The sequence below is a fragment of the Phaseolus vulgaris genome, chromosome 5 (genome assembly GCF_051622355.1).
Source record: "Phaseolus vulgaris cultivar YP4 chromosome 5, ASM5162235v1, whole genome shotgun sequence".
NCBI classification, from domain to species: domain Eukaryota; kingdom Viridiplantae; phylum Streptophyta; class Magnoliopsida; order Fabales; family Fabaceae; genus Phaseolus; species Phaseolus vulgaris.
The window spans coordinates 12,357,038-12,373,019 of NC_143502.1; the positions used below are offsets into that span (position 1 = coordinate 12,357,038).

Genomic DNA, 15,982 nt, shown 5'->3' on the forward strand with positions numbered 1-15,982 from the left:
TATCGTTGTACCTCCAGACGTCCACACAAGAAACACCGTACGACCTAACGTACGAGACCAAAACAATGATTTCGGTTGAGGTAGGCGAGCCTACCATCCGAAGGCAACTATTTGACCTAACTCTGAATCAAAAGAGTCTCTCGGTTGGCCTGGATCTGATCAACAAGTTTCGCGATAAAAGCAAGATATGGGAGGCCACATGCAAGCTGCGAGCGACAAGGCACTACAACACGAAAGTTTGGCCGATGAGCTTTCAGAAGGGAGATCTAGTGTGGCAAATGAGAAGTGAAGCGAAGAGGAAAAAAAGCAAGTTCTCATCCAACTGGGAAGGACCCTTCTAGATCTGAGAGGTTCCAGTTGGGAGCGTACCACCTAGAGTGGCTGTCGAGAAAAATTGTACTAAGGACATGGAATGCCACGTACCTCAAGGTTCATTACAGTCAAGCAATAAAACTTACGCACTCTTTCCTCACCCAACCATTTTTTTTCTGAGGGTTTTGGTCGGACAGGTTTTAACGAGGCGTTTCTCCAACTGTTTAGCAATTTAAAGTCAAATTCACGCATCTTTCAACACTCGATTCGGTTTGGATGAAGCCTTAACTGACATACCTTTTCAATACTGCAAAAACTTTGGTTCGGTTTGGATGAAGCCTTAACCGACATACTTTGTTGATACTACAAAACCTCGGTTCGGATTTGATGAAGCCTTAACCGACATACCCTATCGATACTGCAAAACCTCGATTTGATCTGGATGAAGCCTTAACCGACATTTCCTATTGACACCAAAACGACTCGGTGCGACCAAGGATGTAGCCTTAAGCAACATATCCTACTGACACCTCGAAGACCCGGTTCAGTCTAGACGAAGCCTTAACGGACATACCTTGCCGATACTACAAAGACTTGGTATGGTCAAGGACGTAGCCTTAACCAGCACACCCTACTGATACCTTGAAGACTCGGTTCGGTCTGGATGAAGCCTTAACTGACATACCTTGCTGAAACCTTAAAACACGCACTGCAAACACAATCGAACCAATCACTTAACTTGTTCAAATTTCTTTGTTCATTTAAGTTATTCCGACCGATTACTTAACTTGTTCAATTAAGTTATTTCAACCGATTAAACAATTATTTATAAGAAAACAACTGTATCATATATGAAGAAAGCAAAGAGGAGGCCACACCTTGACCTCAAAGGAAAAGCAATAAAGGACAACATCCTGACAAAAGGAAACAAAAATTAAATCCTAAGACTCACTGGTCTTCATCTTCAGCATCCTTGGTCGGTGCAGTTGCACTGCGCTCTTCAAAGCCCTCACCTCAGCCCTCGACAAGATCCGACCCTCAAACACATCCATTTCAGGTTCGAAGTCGCCAGACGGTGGCGAACCGTTCTAGAGGACGTGGGCTTGGCGGAAGACCTGGAAAAAGATATGGCTAAGCATCACTAGAGTATCCTCAATGTTCCTATCCAGTTCCACCTCCACCGCCTTCTTCTCACCCTTCATCTTGGAGTTCTCAGCCTGTAGTACCGAGTTCTTGTTGTCCTACTCCTCTGCAACCTTCTTCAGTCAAGCAATCTCGACCGCATTCTTCGCAACCCTTCACTCGAGTTCAGCCGCTCGGCCTTGGGCGATCTTCTGCTCGGCGGCCTCCCGAGCAAGCTTCTCCACGTATTCAGTCTTGGCACGAGAGATTGCTTCAAGTTTCCCGAAGCTTCATCTAGCTCTTGCTCAAGCCGAGAGATCGTCTCCGCATGGTTGAACTAGTCCTTGGAACCCAAGTGGGCCAGGACGTGCTCGACATATCATCTTGATGTTGCCTTTGAGCAGGTCGTCCGAGGGGACAACCTGGATGAGCTCCTTCTTGGGGCGGTCAGACCAATCTTCACCCCCTTCAAAAATTGCAAATCACAACACCGATAGGGGTGACATTGAAACCTCTAGGGTGGTCTCGGCAGCAGGAGGGGGGAATGGTTGGTTGAAATCATCGTTCGGTGGAGAGTCGATGTTGATGGGCGCATGGCGTGGAGGAGCTGTCAGCATCGTACCATGGGAGCGAGTGGTTCTATCTATGTTACCACCCTCCCTTACCCTCTTTTTGCTCTTACCGGAGGGACCAACGTTCCCGGTTGGCCCCTTCCTGGAAGCCAAGGCCTCAATGCTTGGGCGATCTTTTCTCTGCACAACCCTTTCCTTGAAGGCATCGAGCAGGTCGTTCGATTGAGGAAAGTCCTTAGTCACTATATCTGCATAAATAAGAATAAAAATGTTAGTTGAAGGCTAGTCGTTTGACTGAGACTAGAGAAAACTAGCATACCCTTAAAAGCCACTTAATGAAGTGATGACGTGTACACAACTATCAACTGTCGTGTGGGAAGTTTTTGTGGGAGCTCGTCAAAGAGAGAGAGAATCTCTCCCTCCTTGGCACTCTAGGTCGGACGAGGCCACTCCTTGAACTTTTGAGACTTTCTAGTCCAGAACATAGGAAAACTTGACCGACCGACTTCTACAAAAAAGAATGGCACACCCTTCGGTCGAATGAAAACCATGAAGAATTTCTCTTTGAAATTTTTATATGAAGTATTGAAAGAACTAAAGAGAACATTACCCGACCGACTGATCAGTGAATGCCACAAAACAAGCTCGCCCGAGTGGGAGGTTGAATAACTCAGAAAGCACGAAGGAGTAGGATGAAAATGAAGAACGTTACAAATCAGGCGGAAGACCTGAATGGACGCCCATGTGTTTGGATGAAGCTGTGTGGGAGCCACGTTGAGCGCCTGAAGGACGTCCATCGTGAAGTTATTAAAGGGTAAGGAAACGTGTAAGTTTGCGAACAGACACGAATACATATAGAAGAAGGGTACCTCGGTGGAAGACCGACCCAAACTTATGGCCTCAGTCAGCGAGTAAGGCTCAACGGAGATAAGGTTATTGCTAGTATCTGCCTTCAAAATTGGGACCCTGTCCAAAAAATTTGCAATAGAGGTCTCAGTTCTAAAAGCAGAGGTGATATTAGTTACCTTAGGATCCACCCAATCAAGCTTCGGAGGGGAGATCAACTGCTCAGGGGAGCCCGATCGGTCGATAACACTGCCCGGGTCGTCCCCCCTGACCACATCTTCCACACAAAAAAAGCTCAATCGTGGAAGAGTTGGAAGAAGAAGATGAAGATGAAGGTGAAGAAGACGAAGGAGACGAAGACCGCATGGGACGGGGGGAATGGGGAGTCAAAGAAGAAGAGGTACGACGAGACAAAGAAGACATGACTAACCTTGTGAAACATGAAAGATAGCAACATAGGAGGACGAGGAGTGTTCGGGTCTCGGAGCAGATATCGGAACAGTAGCATACTGTCTCGGCACTGTTGGGACCACTATTTATAGCCCTCGAGTGTCTCGGGAGACGAAGCATCACAACCATCTCAACTGTTAGATCTTGTCGATCCAACGGTCCTTGTTGTTTAGTGCCCAAAAAACCCCTCAGTAATGCAACTCATGTCACGCGTACAAGCGTCACCTGACGTTACATCAGGCCTCGGGAACTCCAATCGTCACACCAAATCTCAGAAGCCCAACCGACACATTACTCTCAAGACTCTTCGGAGTAATCATCCTCGAGCCTGGGGGCAAGTGTACCGGTAAGGTTTGTACGACTAATGTCATGCCTCGGTCCCCATCACTGGGTCAACCAAGATCGTGACCCACATTAATGGGCATATCGACAACACAAATTCAATTACGCTTAAGCAGGATTAATCAAGTTAATCCGCGATTAAGAACTACGTAATGCATCCCTAAACGCGGTCCAACTCCCAAACCGGCCCAATAAGGAAAGCCCACCAAAGGTAATGTAAATAGCCCGCATTCCAAGGTCCACGTCATCATCTACACTGCTCTAACAACCGAGCATCGAACACCTTTACAGAGTTGAGTGTCGGAGTGCCTTCTACAGATACCCTCCAAGTCTGGACTACAAGAAGATCGAGAAGTGAAACGAGTAAAGAAGAGCTAGGAACTTGCGATGAAGAAAACTATAAAAGAAGAATCCTCTCAATAGTTTTTTTGACCTCAACCCAATAAAAACAACTTAAAATATCTATTTATGATCAATTTTAACTATATAAAAGAAATACTCATCTCACCCAATTAACAAAATAAAATAGCCGCCATTCACTGTCAACATTTAAAGGTTATTATTATTTTATTTTAACTTTGATTATATACTTCCTTTTCCTTTATATATATACAAGTAATGGAGAAAAATCTGCTTTAACTTATCCAACTACCAAAAAGATAAGTAAAGAAATATTTCGAACGTCTTTTAAATAAAATTATAAACATTTTATAAATTAAAATGAGATTATACAAATTAAAATTTTAAAAATAGTATATAAAATAACTTTAATAAATTAATTCGTAAATAAATTAATCCTAGTCCTAAGTTGTAAAAAAATTCAATTTGTTTTGTTTATAAAATCTTATATGAAAGTTCATCATTGTAAATAACAGAAAATGAATGAAATAAAAGGATAATGATCTATATGAAATATTGAGAAAAATGTTAAAGTACGTATATTTATTGTGTCCACATATTATAGCTAGAAGCCTAACATTTAAAATATCATAAGTTCCTTTCCTATATCTTGGTACAATGTTGACTTTTTCACACCATCAGAATACAAATCCACCAAAACTTCTTACAGATTCGATTCATTAGTTTCTTGTAGTTTCTACATACATTTCTCATCAGCAACAACTTCATCGTTGTTTACTTTTCAACTCCTCACTGCTATATATATATGTGTACTGTTTAATAAACACAAACCATTCATCACACACATATAGCATATACACATATACAAGTGAATATTCACTAACTATAAGCCATGGAGAAGAAATCATTAGCTGGATTATGCTTCCTCTTCCTTGTTCTCTTTGTTGCTCGTAAGTCACTACTCTTATGTTTATTTTTCTGCATGTCTATAACTTTAATCATTCTCCTTACATCCTATAACTGTCTATTTACATATTCAGTGTAACTTTTAGTTTTCTACAAGATTAATGTACTGTTTATATAGTCTCTTTAGTTGTTCATTGTTACTGCTGAATACTTTATAATTCAATATCCCCGATATATGTTGATGAATTTATTTGAACATGCAGAAGAATGTGTGTTGCAGACAGAGGCAAAGACTTGCGAGAACCTGGCTGATACATACAGGGGTCCATGCTTCACCACTGGAAGCTGCGATGATCACTGCAAGAACAAAGAACACTTGCTGAGTGGCAGATGCAGGGATGATTTCCGCTGTTGGTGCACCAGAAACTGTTAAGTGAATCCAGAACCTGATATAAAATAAAGCAGCAACTATTATATATGGAATAAGACTTGCACTGGATCCATAAACTATGTATTATAGTATTACTTTCATGTGAAAACTATATGTTTAGTCTCTGTGTGGCTGTGCATAACAACTGAGTTATGCACTTATGTTACGAATAATGTTCTTCTGTTGAAAAACATGATCCTTTTAATTAATATTCTTGTCTTCTCTTCATATATTCTCTGTTTTAGTCATACTCAAAGGAACTTGACGTATTTATTAAAAGGAATTAATTAATTGATTTAATACTTTGTTTTATTAAAACAATTAATCTTTTTCTATGTTCAAAACTTTCAAAATTCATAAATACCGTGTGAGTCTCTTTTGGTGACTGATAAAAAAAACTAATAATATATAATACTTTTATAAAAGAAATATTATAAATAAGGTGTTGGTTGAGTATAATAAATATTGAAATATTTTATTTTGAGTATAATAAAAAAATTATAATTTTAATAAAAATAATTTAATTTTATTAAGTTTTTGTGAACTATTAAACTAATTAAAGATGTATTTTGTTTACCACGCATATTAAAGAAAAAATTATTCTTTTTATTTTGTAAATTTAAAACTTTTAGCTATTTTTTCAAGATTAAAATTTCAAAAATATTTAATCATTTCTATAAAATTAATTACATTTAATGTTAATTTTATTTTAATAATTATATTTATACATATATTTTTTAATTACCTTAACTAATATACGGGAGTTTAACTTTATTTTATAAACACATAATTAGTAAAAACAAAACACGTTTCATATTTTGAAATTACCTTAATAAAAAAGTTCAAATAAAATTAAGGTAAAAAAACTCCTAAAAAACCTATATTTTTAAAGACAATAAGTCTTTATCCATTTTTATATTTTAAAGAAGGTTACTGTATGTTAGTTACGATGAAAAAAAAAATTTGAGATGTAATTCATATCAGTTTATACTCTATTTAATATTTTATATTTATTTAAAAATTTGTTCTATAAAGATAATACCGTTTTCATGAAAGTAAAAATATTAGTTAATTAAAAAAATTGTTGACCAATTATCTCTGCACCTTGATATGGATAAATGATAACTAGAATTGATTTGGTCAAGATGAACGCGATTTATATGAATTTGATTTAAAATCCATTTTAGATAATCTAAATATATCTCATATATTTAAATTTAATTAAATAAATTAGATTTAAAATTAAAAATATAAATTTCGATTTTAGATAAATCTATTTAAATAAACTTAAAAATAATATAATAATTATAAATTAGATTTTTTAATTTGAATTTGAATTTTTTACCCATAAATGGAGAATGACAAGAATTGATAAAAGCGTGTAGATACATGTTTTTTTATTTCAAGGTGAATGAAAACACATTTTTGTATTATTTTAAATTTTTAGATTCTTCTTTATATTTTAACCAAGTAGTTTCAAATCCACATCCGACTCAACTAGTGACTAATAGTGTTAACTTTATAACTAATTTTAAAGTTATATTTAGAATTGTTTTTCATTAATTAATAAATAATACATTAAATATAGAAATAAACGTAATGTACACATTTAATATATACTAGAATATAACAGTTATAAATTAAATTTGGATAATTGGTAAGTTTAAACTTTATTTATGTTAAACAAATTATTCAAACTTCTTAATGTTAATTAATATTAATTAGGTTTTAATGGATTATATGAAGCAACCGTTGCTATAAATTAAGTTCTCATAACCTTTTCTTAATCGTCAATATTATTGTACTTGCCGGTTGACTCTTAGAACTGGTTGTGATTCTGTCAGCCTCTACTGGACTTGCTCTTTCCCTGGGATGTTGGAACGCGACTCTCCGTTTCAAACAGAGAGGGCCCTACCTGTTGTTTGTACTCTGACGATCAAGTAAGTACTGGACTCAAAAACAATGAGTAAATAAACAACTAGTTTTAGTCTTAGAAACGATGTACCTTTCTTTATCGTCAATATTTATAACTATGTAGTGTAAAGAGGATTCCTTTAAATAACCATTGTTTGATATACATAATTTTTTTCTGATTTTATCCTTATTTAATATATCTCATTTTATTAGTACAATGGAGTATTTTTTTCATTTCATATGAATTAATTAAAAAATATAATTATTTTTTAATTTTTAAATTAATATTTATCGATAGTTTTTATATGCAAAGTAACTCTCTACTCTTCCCTTAATTCCTTATTTTAAGGCAACATCGGAAAGAAACAAAGAAAGAGCATACTCTCAGCACACACCAAATCTCACATATCAAATAAAATAACCTTAATTTTCAATCACTCTTTCCACTCGATTTCAAGCAACTCTATTCTTTGGTAAAATCATTATACTTTTGTATCTACCATCAAGTGAATCCTAACCCTTAACGTAAACATCATCACATCCTTCAATCTCAAAACTACCAATGAAAGAAGAGAAAAAACTCGAGGAAGAAGAGAAACTCAAACCAGAGAAGAAGAAGAAAAAGAGGTTGATTAATCAATTCATCATTTTTATTTTACATGTTATTTTTTCTTTTTAATTTTGACTCATCCAAAATTATTTTTGTATATATGTTAAATTTCTATCATAATGAAAATTGAGTAGAAGAGAAAAATGCGGATACATGTGTAAGTTAAAACACGATTAAACATGATTATGTACGCATACAATAATGTTCACATACAGATCTTATCATATTATGATTCTCACACAATCATACAATCAAGAAGGAATAGGCACTTTACCTTGATCCATGAGTGATCCAACTTGAGCAATTACTTTATCACCTTTGTCCCAATCTATCTCTTAGCAATTCTGTTCTTGTCACACACTTTCGTGATGACTAACCGTGAGACAACTATTATTTGCAGAGACAGAACCCTATAGCCTTTAGTTCCCAATCTCCATCAGATGTAGGTTTTCATTAGGTATATCATCAGATATATATTTCTCACGTTAACCAATGGGCCCTTTATTCTATTATTATTATTAAATCATATTTGAGACCAAAGCCCAAACTCTAAGTCATGTGAGTCACTTTATAGAAATTAATTTACATAATTTCTTACATTCTCCCACTTGACTCATATGAGTTATAATACTTTCATGATTTAATAATTACATAAATGCACATTTAAAAGGCCTTACATAAATTGATTCTATCATTAATCAAAATCAAGGATACAGAAATAATAAGGTTACATGTCATTTCAATCAACACATTTCCTTCCATGTACTACTATATCATTCTTTCTCCTTAATATGACTTTATAGTGAAAAATCCACAATAGGTTCAAACATAATGTCATTTTTCATCAATAACAACATAATTTGTTTTTCACAAGTAGTTATAAAGATGACCAAGGAACCAAAAGACAAAGCACATGGTGAGTAGTCATCTCAGCAAACAATTCCAGAGGAGATGGACATAAACCAGATGATCTAGATTAAGGAGAGAGGACGCCTGAGGTCCAAGCCCAATCTGAGGCCCAAGCACAACCTATGATTACATCTTCCACCATGCCTTAGAGAATAACTATGAGCAAGGCACTAGCATTAGGAGATGAACATCAATTGATGTCTCTTTTTGTAATATCTTTATAATAGATTTAAAACAGAACATAAAAGGGAAGTATGAATAGGAGTATAGGACTTATGAGGAAGTAGTAGAAAAGTCACACTTTCCATAGAGTATGTGACTTGTTTGGGACGACATTTCAAAATGCCTTTTCATTTGCTTCTTCCCACTTTTGCCTTTTGAATGATCAGGCATTTACACTATATATAGAGGTGTTTGGCTCTTGTAAAGACACATTGAATTTGAAGTAAAGTTACTCTTCTCAAATTGAGTGATTATTTGTGAGACTTGTTCTCCTTTTCCTAGTCTTATCTTGTGAGTCTTTGGGAGCTCTCAAGTGACGATTGTTAGAAAGAATGGTTTTAAACTAGAGGGGGGGGGGGGGGGGTGGTGAATGGTTTAAAGAGGGTTTTCGAAAACTTTTAAACCAAGAATGAAATTACTTCGAGAAACACTTGAATCAAAATTCAGTTTGCCAAAACACAAAGCAAATAAGCACAGAACCAGAAAAATAATCGGTTGTTTCGCAGAAACAATCGGTTGTTTATACCAGTTCACAAATATAAAAACTGAATATAAAGAGATTAAGGACAGAGAGAATGCACACAGAGGTTTATACTGATTCACTCTTAACCAAGAGCTACATCCAGTCTTCCCAGAAACCACTAGGGAATCCACTAAGCAATCAACCCTAGATTACTTACAACACAACCAAAGAAGTGACCTTGATCCCCTTAAGACACACACTTCCTTTGGTCCAGCACAACACCACTAAGAATGCTGATCTTGATCCCATCAAGAACACACAGAACTTCTCAGCTATACACACAGAGTTTCTTTCAAAGTACAAAGGATTACACTTGTTACAGAAAAGATCTGAAATCAATACAAGATGAAAATCCTATCTCACACTCTTTGATCAATGCAATCTCTAAGCAAATCTCAACTTTTTCAAAAGCTCAATCTGTGAAAAAATCAAATATGTTTTTTTTGTGTGTTTAAAACAAAGTTGTTTGTTGCATAATCTTAACAAACTATTAATTGCATTTAAAGATTGGTCAAAACATTAAAAACCGGAGCGTAAACAATTGTAAAAACATTTAATGCTCAGTCAAAGCACAAAACAGTTTTTTGTTATGGTCCCAAAACTGACAATTGGTTGTTTCCACGAATCAATCGGTTGTTTTGGTTTGACAGCAAGTCAACCATCAAAAACAGTTTTCAACCTTTCTAAAAACACCTAAGTATAAAACAATTGGTTGTTTCGACAAAACAACAGGTTGTTTTTCACTTAGTTTGAACACTTTTCAATTAAAAGGTTCGAGAATGCTTCTGCTTTGGATTCAATCAAGAGTGGATATATACAATTAATCTACCCCAGATCCTATCTAAAGACAGCTCAGCAACAACAAGCACATCCCGCCTTTCATCAACCTTCAAAGGGTTTAGATTCTTCAAAGCTTGAACACACTTGATTCAACAACGACAACCTTCACTCATCTTGGAGTCTATTCACCTTCCAAGTGGCATATTCCTCTTCCCTTGCTTCAACCACATAAGTTTTCCAACTTTTCATCTTTTTCTTCCATTTCCATTCCATATCAAATTCTAAAACATATCTTGTTCATTTGTTTTTTATTTCACTCGGTAGAATGTTGTTGTTTCTTGATTCTAATCGGTTGAATGTGTTTGTTGCATGTTTCAATCGGTTTATCTTCTTTAGAATGTGTTTTAATCGGTTCATTTCTTGTTTTTCTAATTCTAATCGGTTCAATCTTCTTGTTGTTGTTTTTAATTGTTTAATTTGTTCTTGTTCTTGTGTTCATAAATCTGTATCTTGTTTTGCATCCATTCACCATAGTTGCTTAAGAATCTTGATCCTAATTCTAAAAAGTGTCATCCAATGAATCAACCTAAAATCAACTCACATCATGTGGTATCATGAGCTATGGTTTTGTTCATCTTTTGAGTTGATTTGGCACTTTTAATTCAAGCAATTTACATTCAAGTACCTTTACTTTCAAGTACCTTTACATTATTCTTCTTTAAATTCAAGTACCTTTACTTTCTTGTCATTACATTCTTGTTTTTAATTTTCCAGCACCTTTACCTTTATTTCATTGCAAAAAAATTTTATCTTGTTATATTCATTGCATTTTTCGTTTTGAATATGTTCCTTGTTGTGCCTTTTCATTGATCTTGCTTTTTACTTTGTGTCATATGTTCTTTAGTGTTCTAGGTGTTATTACTTTGATTCTTCTTGCTTACTTTTAATTCTGAACTTTACAATTCAATTAGAAATGTGTTTTAGTAAAAGTTAATGTTAAGTTCCAAACATATGATTGCAAGATTTCAATTATCTTGAATCCACTAAATTTTTTGTGGAAAATTGAATGTTCTTGACACTTTGTATGATGCAATTAGGATAAAAAAAACATCAAGGATTTGTATTAAAAGAACAAAAAATAGTACCATATTTTTCTACAAAAAATAATAGTGAGCCTTTTGATGTTAATTCTTTACAGCAAAGGTTGCTTGGTTCCAAAACTGTCACGAATTCACATAAAAGTGACATTAAAAACAGCAAAGCATTTGTTTCTGTATTGGCCAGACCTCAGACATCGGCTGCATAGATCGCCATCAGACGTGGCATCGGACCTCGGTGGTCCGGTCACATTAATGGGCCACGTAGGTGGGCCCCAGAAATAATAATGAGTTATTACCCAGATGTAAGAAGGATCTAAGTCACAGGAGAAGTTCATGCATGTGGTGTGTATAGTGCGTTCATGTCTAGCACAAGTAAATAATCCTTGGAGGCACTAAGGCCCGTTAGGGTTAGGGTTTCCAAGGATAGACTGCATGCATGACACGTAAATACTTAGGGCATTCATAGAACAGATGGCCCCGCAACGTTGGTACATGAGTTGGTACCCTGGCGGCCATACTGTTTAGGAAAGGGAAGTCCTGTGTCGCGGCTACGCCAAGCTAGTGCAGCACGTCATAGTATGCCTCACCAGTAAACCCAATTCCACTAAAGGAAAGATCCTCGTGGGATAGGGAGTTGACCTAGATATAACCTATATAAAGGGTGGAAAGAACCCTAGACAGGTACGCCATTTCTAAGACTGAAATTGCTTTACATACTTTACTATTTCTTAGCCCAGTACTGACTTGATCGTCGGAGTGCAATCAACAGGTATGACCCCCTCTACTTCAACGGAGCCACTCTCAACCGCCCAAGGAGAGAGAAAAAACCACCAGGAAATAGGAGGAGCCACCATCTGCCTATGAAGTCAACGACGGCTGAGTCCACCGGCGAGAACAGTTTCTAAAGGCATCTTGCTTATATTTTGTTTAGAAATTCATTTTTTCACTTTTATGGATTCAACTTGATTAACAAATTGCTTTCTACTTTGTGGAATTTTGTATCCTTTTGCTTTAGCATTTTTCTAGTTCAAAATGTATCATAGTTAAATGATTAGTAAGATTCTTCGAGTCTTCTTTTGTGTTTTTCTTGCTTGTCTTCTATTCCAAGTTTTGTCATATCTCTTTTTTAACTTTGGTTTAGCCTTTCTTGTTTTATACTTTTCTTAATTGTCTTCTCTTCTTCCCTAAAAGTTTTGTGGTAATTTGACTTTGGGCAAGTGTGGTTTGCTTTGGCATCTTTCACTTGAGAATTATCCAATCCACAAGTGAGACCTTGGTTAAGGAAAGAAAATTTTTCTTTGAGTGCTTCTTTCCTTTTCTTCATTTTGTCGTGAGCATATTGTTACTCTAACTTGTTTTCTTTAATTGTTTGCTCATTGTGTTTTGTGTTTGTTTGTTAATATGGATCATCTTTCAAGTGGTGAATGCTCAAAACCTCATTCTCCTAAAAAAGCTATTCTAATTGGAGAATTGAAGGAGGCTAAAAGAACCAAGGAGGAGGAAATGAGACAAATGGAGGAAAGACTCCAAAGATTGGAAATGATGAATGAAAGACCCCAAAGAAAAAGGAGGCACCATCATAGATATGATTCAAGAAGTTCTCAAAATTCTCAAGGATATGAAGAAGAAGCCGAATGGGGGAGGCACCAATATGATGATAACGCCAAAATGTGGCAAAGCCTTTTCTACCTTATGTAAAATTGCCTAGTTTTAGTGGAGAATGTGATCCTAATGTGTATTTAGGTTGGGAGGCTAAAGTAGAACAAATTTTTAATGTACATGAGGTCCAAAATGACCAAAAAGTTAGGTTAGCCTCCTTGGAATTTATGGACTATGCCATGCAATGGTGGTACAAAACTCTCATGGACATTGGGCTAAACAAGAACCAACTGTGGTTTCTTGGGAGGATTTAAAAGAATCCATGCGCGCTAGATTTGTTCCTCCGCACTATAGGAAAAACCTTTAGTTGAAACTCCAAAGGTTTCATCAAGGCACGCTAAGTGTGGATGCTTATTTTAAAGAGCTTGAAACGATGTTGCTTAAGATTAATATGCATGAAAGTGAAAAGTCCAAGATGGCTAGGTTTGTAAGTGGCTTAAGAAGAGATATCCAAGATGTAGTAGAATTGTATGAATATTCCTCTTTAGAAAAATTGGTTCACCTTGCCATCAAGGTAGAATCCCAATTTCTAAAGAACTTCTTTTAAAAAATCTCACAATGATGGCTTTTACCACTCTTCTTGGAAAAACAAAAACAAAACTTCTTCAAAATTTCCTTCAAATTTTAAAGAGTCCACTAACAAAACTAGAGATTATAAACGTCACCTTTTAATACTAAATCTCCAACTAAAACTTCAAATAGAAAATGCTTTAAATGTTTAGGCTATGGTCACATTGCTTTTAATTTTCCTTCTAAGCGAAACATGATGGTGCATGAAGGGGTAGTTGTTAGTGATCATAGTTCCCAACACTCTAAGTCTCCCAATACCTCTAGATCCTCAAGTGAAAATGAGAGTGAGATACCTTGTGAAGGAGACTTATTGGTGGTGAGACGAATGCCAGGCCAAGTTTTGAAACCCTTTGATGAAAGTCAAAGAGAAAATATTTTTCATACTAGATGTATCATCAATGATAAGTTGTGTTCTTTAAAAGTGGATGGGGCTAGTTGTGAAAATGTGGCTAGCACAAGAGTAGTAGATAAACTTGGCTTGTCTACTATCTCTCGTGCCAAGCCCTATAAGCTTCAATGGCTAAGTGAAGAAGGGGAGATCGTAGTAAATAAACAAGTCCTCATAGCCTTTTCCATTGGCAAGTATAAGGATGAGGTCTTGTGTGATGTTGTACATATGGAAGTCACTCACATTCTTTTAGGTAGGCCATGAAAATTTGATAGAAAAACAATTCATGATGGCTTTACCAACAAAATTTCTTTTAACTTCCATGGGCATAAGGTCACACTCAAGTCTCTTTCACCAAAGGAAGTCCATGAGGACCAAATTAAGATGAATGAAAAGAGAGATATCGAAAAAGAAAAAAGGAATTCAAAGATAAGCCTTCTCATTTCCCACCAAGAGGTAAAAAAGGTAATGATATCCCAAAAGAATATGTTTATAGCTATTCCTAAGACCCTTGAGAATGAGTTAGTGTTGGATAGTCCTCATTGTTTGGCAAATTTGGTAAAGAAATTTAATGATGTTTTTCAAGACCCTCCAAAGAGATTGCCTCCTATAAGGGGCATTGAGCAGCAAATAGATTTTGTTCCCGTGCTTCTTTACCAAATAGGCATGCCTATAGGACCAATGCAACCGAGGCAAAAGAAATTCAACAACAAGTAGAGGGTTTAATTGCTAAGGGGTGGGTACAAGATAGCATGAGCCCATGTGTTATGCCTATAATCCTTGTCCCTAAAAAGGATGGGACATGGAGGATGTCTACGGATTGTCGCGCTATAAATAACATAACCATCAAGTATAGGCATCCCATCCTAAGATTAGATGACTTGTTGGATGAATTACATGGGTCTAAAATATTTTCCAAAATTGATCTTAAGAGTGATTACAATCAAATTCATATTAAATCGGGGGATAAATGGAAAACCGCTTTTAAGACCAAATTTGGTTTATATGAGTGGTTAGTCATGCCTTTTGACTTGACTATGCTCCTAGTACCTTCATGCGACTCATGCACCATGTTCTTGGACCTTTCATTGGCCAATTTGTAGTAGTTTATTTTGATGACATACTTATCTATAGCTTGTCTTTAAAAGATCATGACTCACATGTTAGGCAAGTCTTAGAAACTCTTAGGAAGGAAAGTTTGTATGTTAATCATGCTAAGTGTATGTTTGCCTTAGATCATATAGACTTCCTAGGGTTTGTGGTAAGTTTTAAAGGGGTGCATGTAGACAAAGAAAAGGTTGCAACAATTCAACATTGGCCAACACCCACCAATGTTAATGAGGTACAAAGTTTTCATGGACTTGATAGCTTTTATGGGCGGTTTGTGCAAAACTTCAATACCATTGTCGCACCTCTAAATGTTATAGTAAAGAAGGATGTGGAATTCAAGTGGGGACAAGACCAAATTCATGCTTTTGAAACTGTAAAAGAAAAATTGACTAAGGCCCCCATTTTAGCCCTTCCTAACTTTACTCAAACATTTGAAATAGAATGTGATGCTTCTAATATAGGCATTGGGGTTGTTCTCCTTCAAGAGGGCCACCCCATAGCTTATTTTAGTGAGAAACTCAAGGGGAGTCATCTCAACTACTCCACCTATGATAAAAAACATTATGCTCTTGTAAGAGCCTTGCAAAATTGGCAACATTATCTTTTTCCAAAGGAGTTTATGATACATAGTGATCATGAATCCTTTAAATATTTGAAAAGCCAAAACAAGCTTAACAAGATACATGCCAAGTGGGTGGAGTTCCTTGAGCAATTTCCTTATGTAATCAAACATAAGCAAGGTAAAATAAATGTGGTTGTCGATGCTCTTTCTAGACAATATACCTTGTTAAATGTTTTGAATGTTCAATACTTAGGTTTTTATCTCATAAAGGAACTTTATAATGATGACATTGATT

General features: G+C 35.8%; 1 protein-coding gene across 1 annotated transcript; it reads left to right on the plus strand.

Moving 5' to 3' along the window:
- The first annotated feature begins 4,794 nt into the window (after positions 1-4,794).
- Positions 4,795-5,568, plus strand: LOC150027486 (defensin-like protein). Its single transcript, XM_090302403.1, has 2 exons — positions 4,795-4,954; positions 5,174-5,568. Exons 1-2 carry the CDS (start codon positions 4,897-4,899, stop codon positions 5,341-5,343), a joined length of 228 nt encoding a protein of 75 aa, XP_090158529.1. The 5' UTR covers positions 4,795-4,896; the 3' UTR covers positions 5,344-5,568.
- Positions 5,569-15,982: the final 10,414 nt, after the last annotated feature.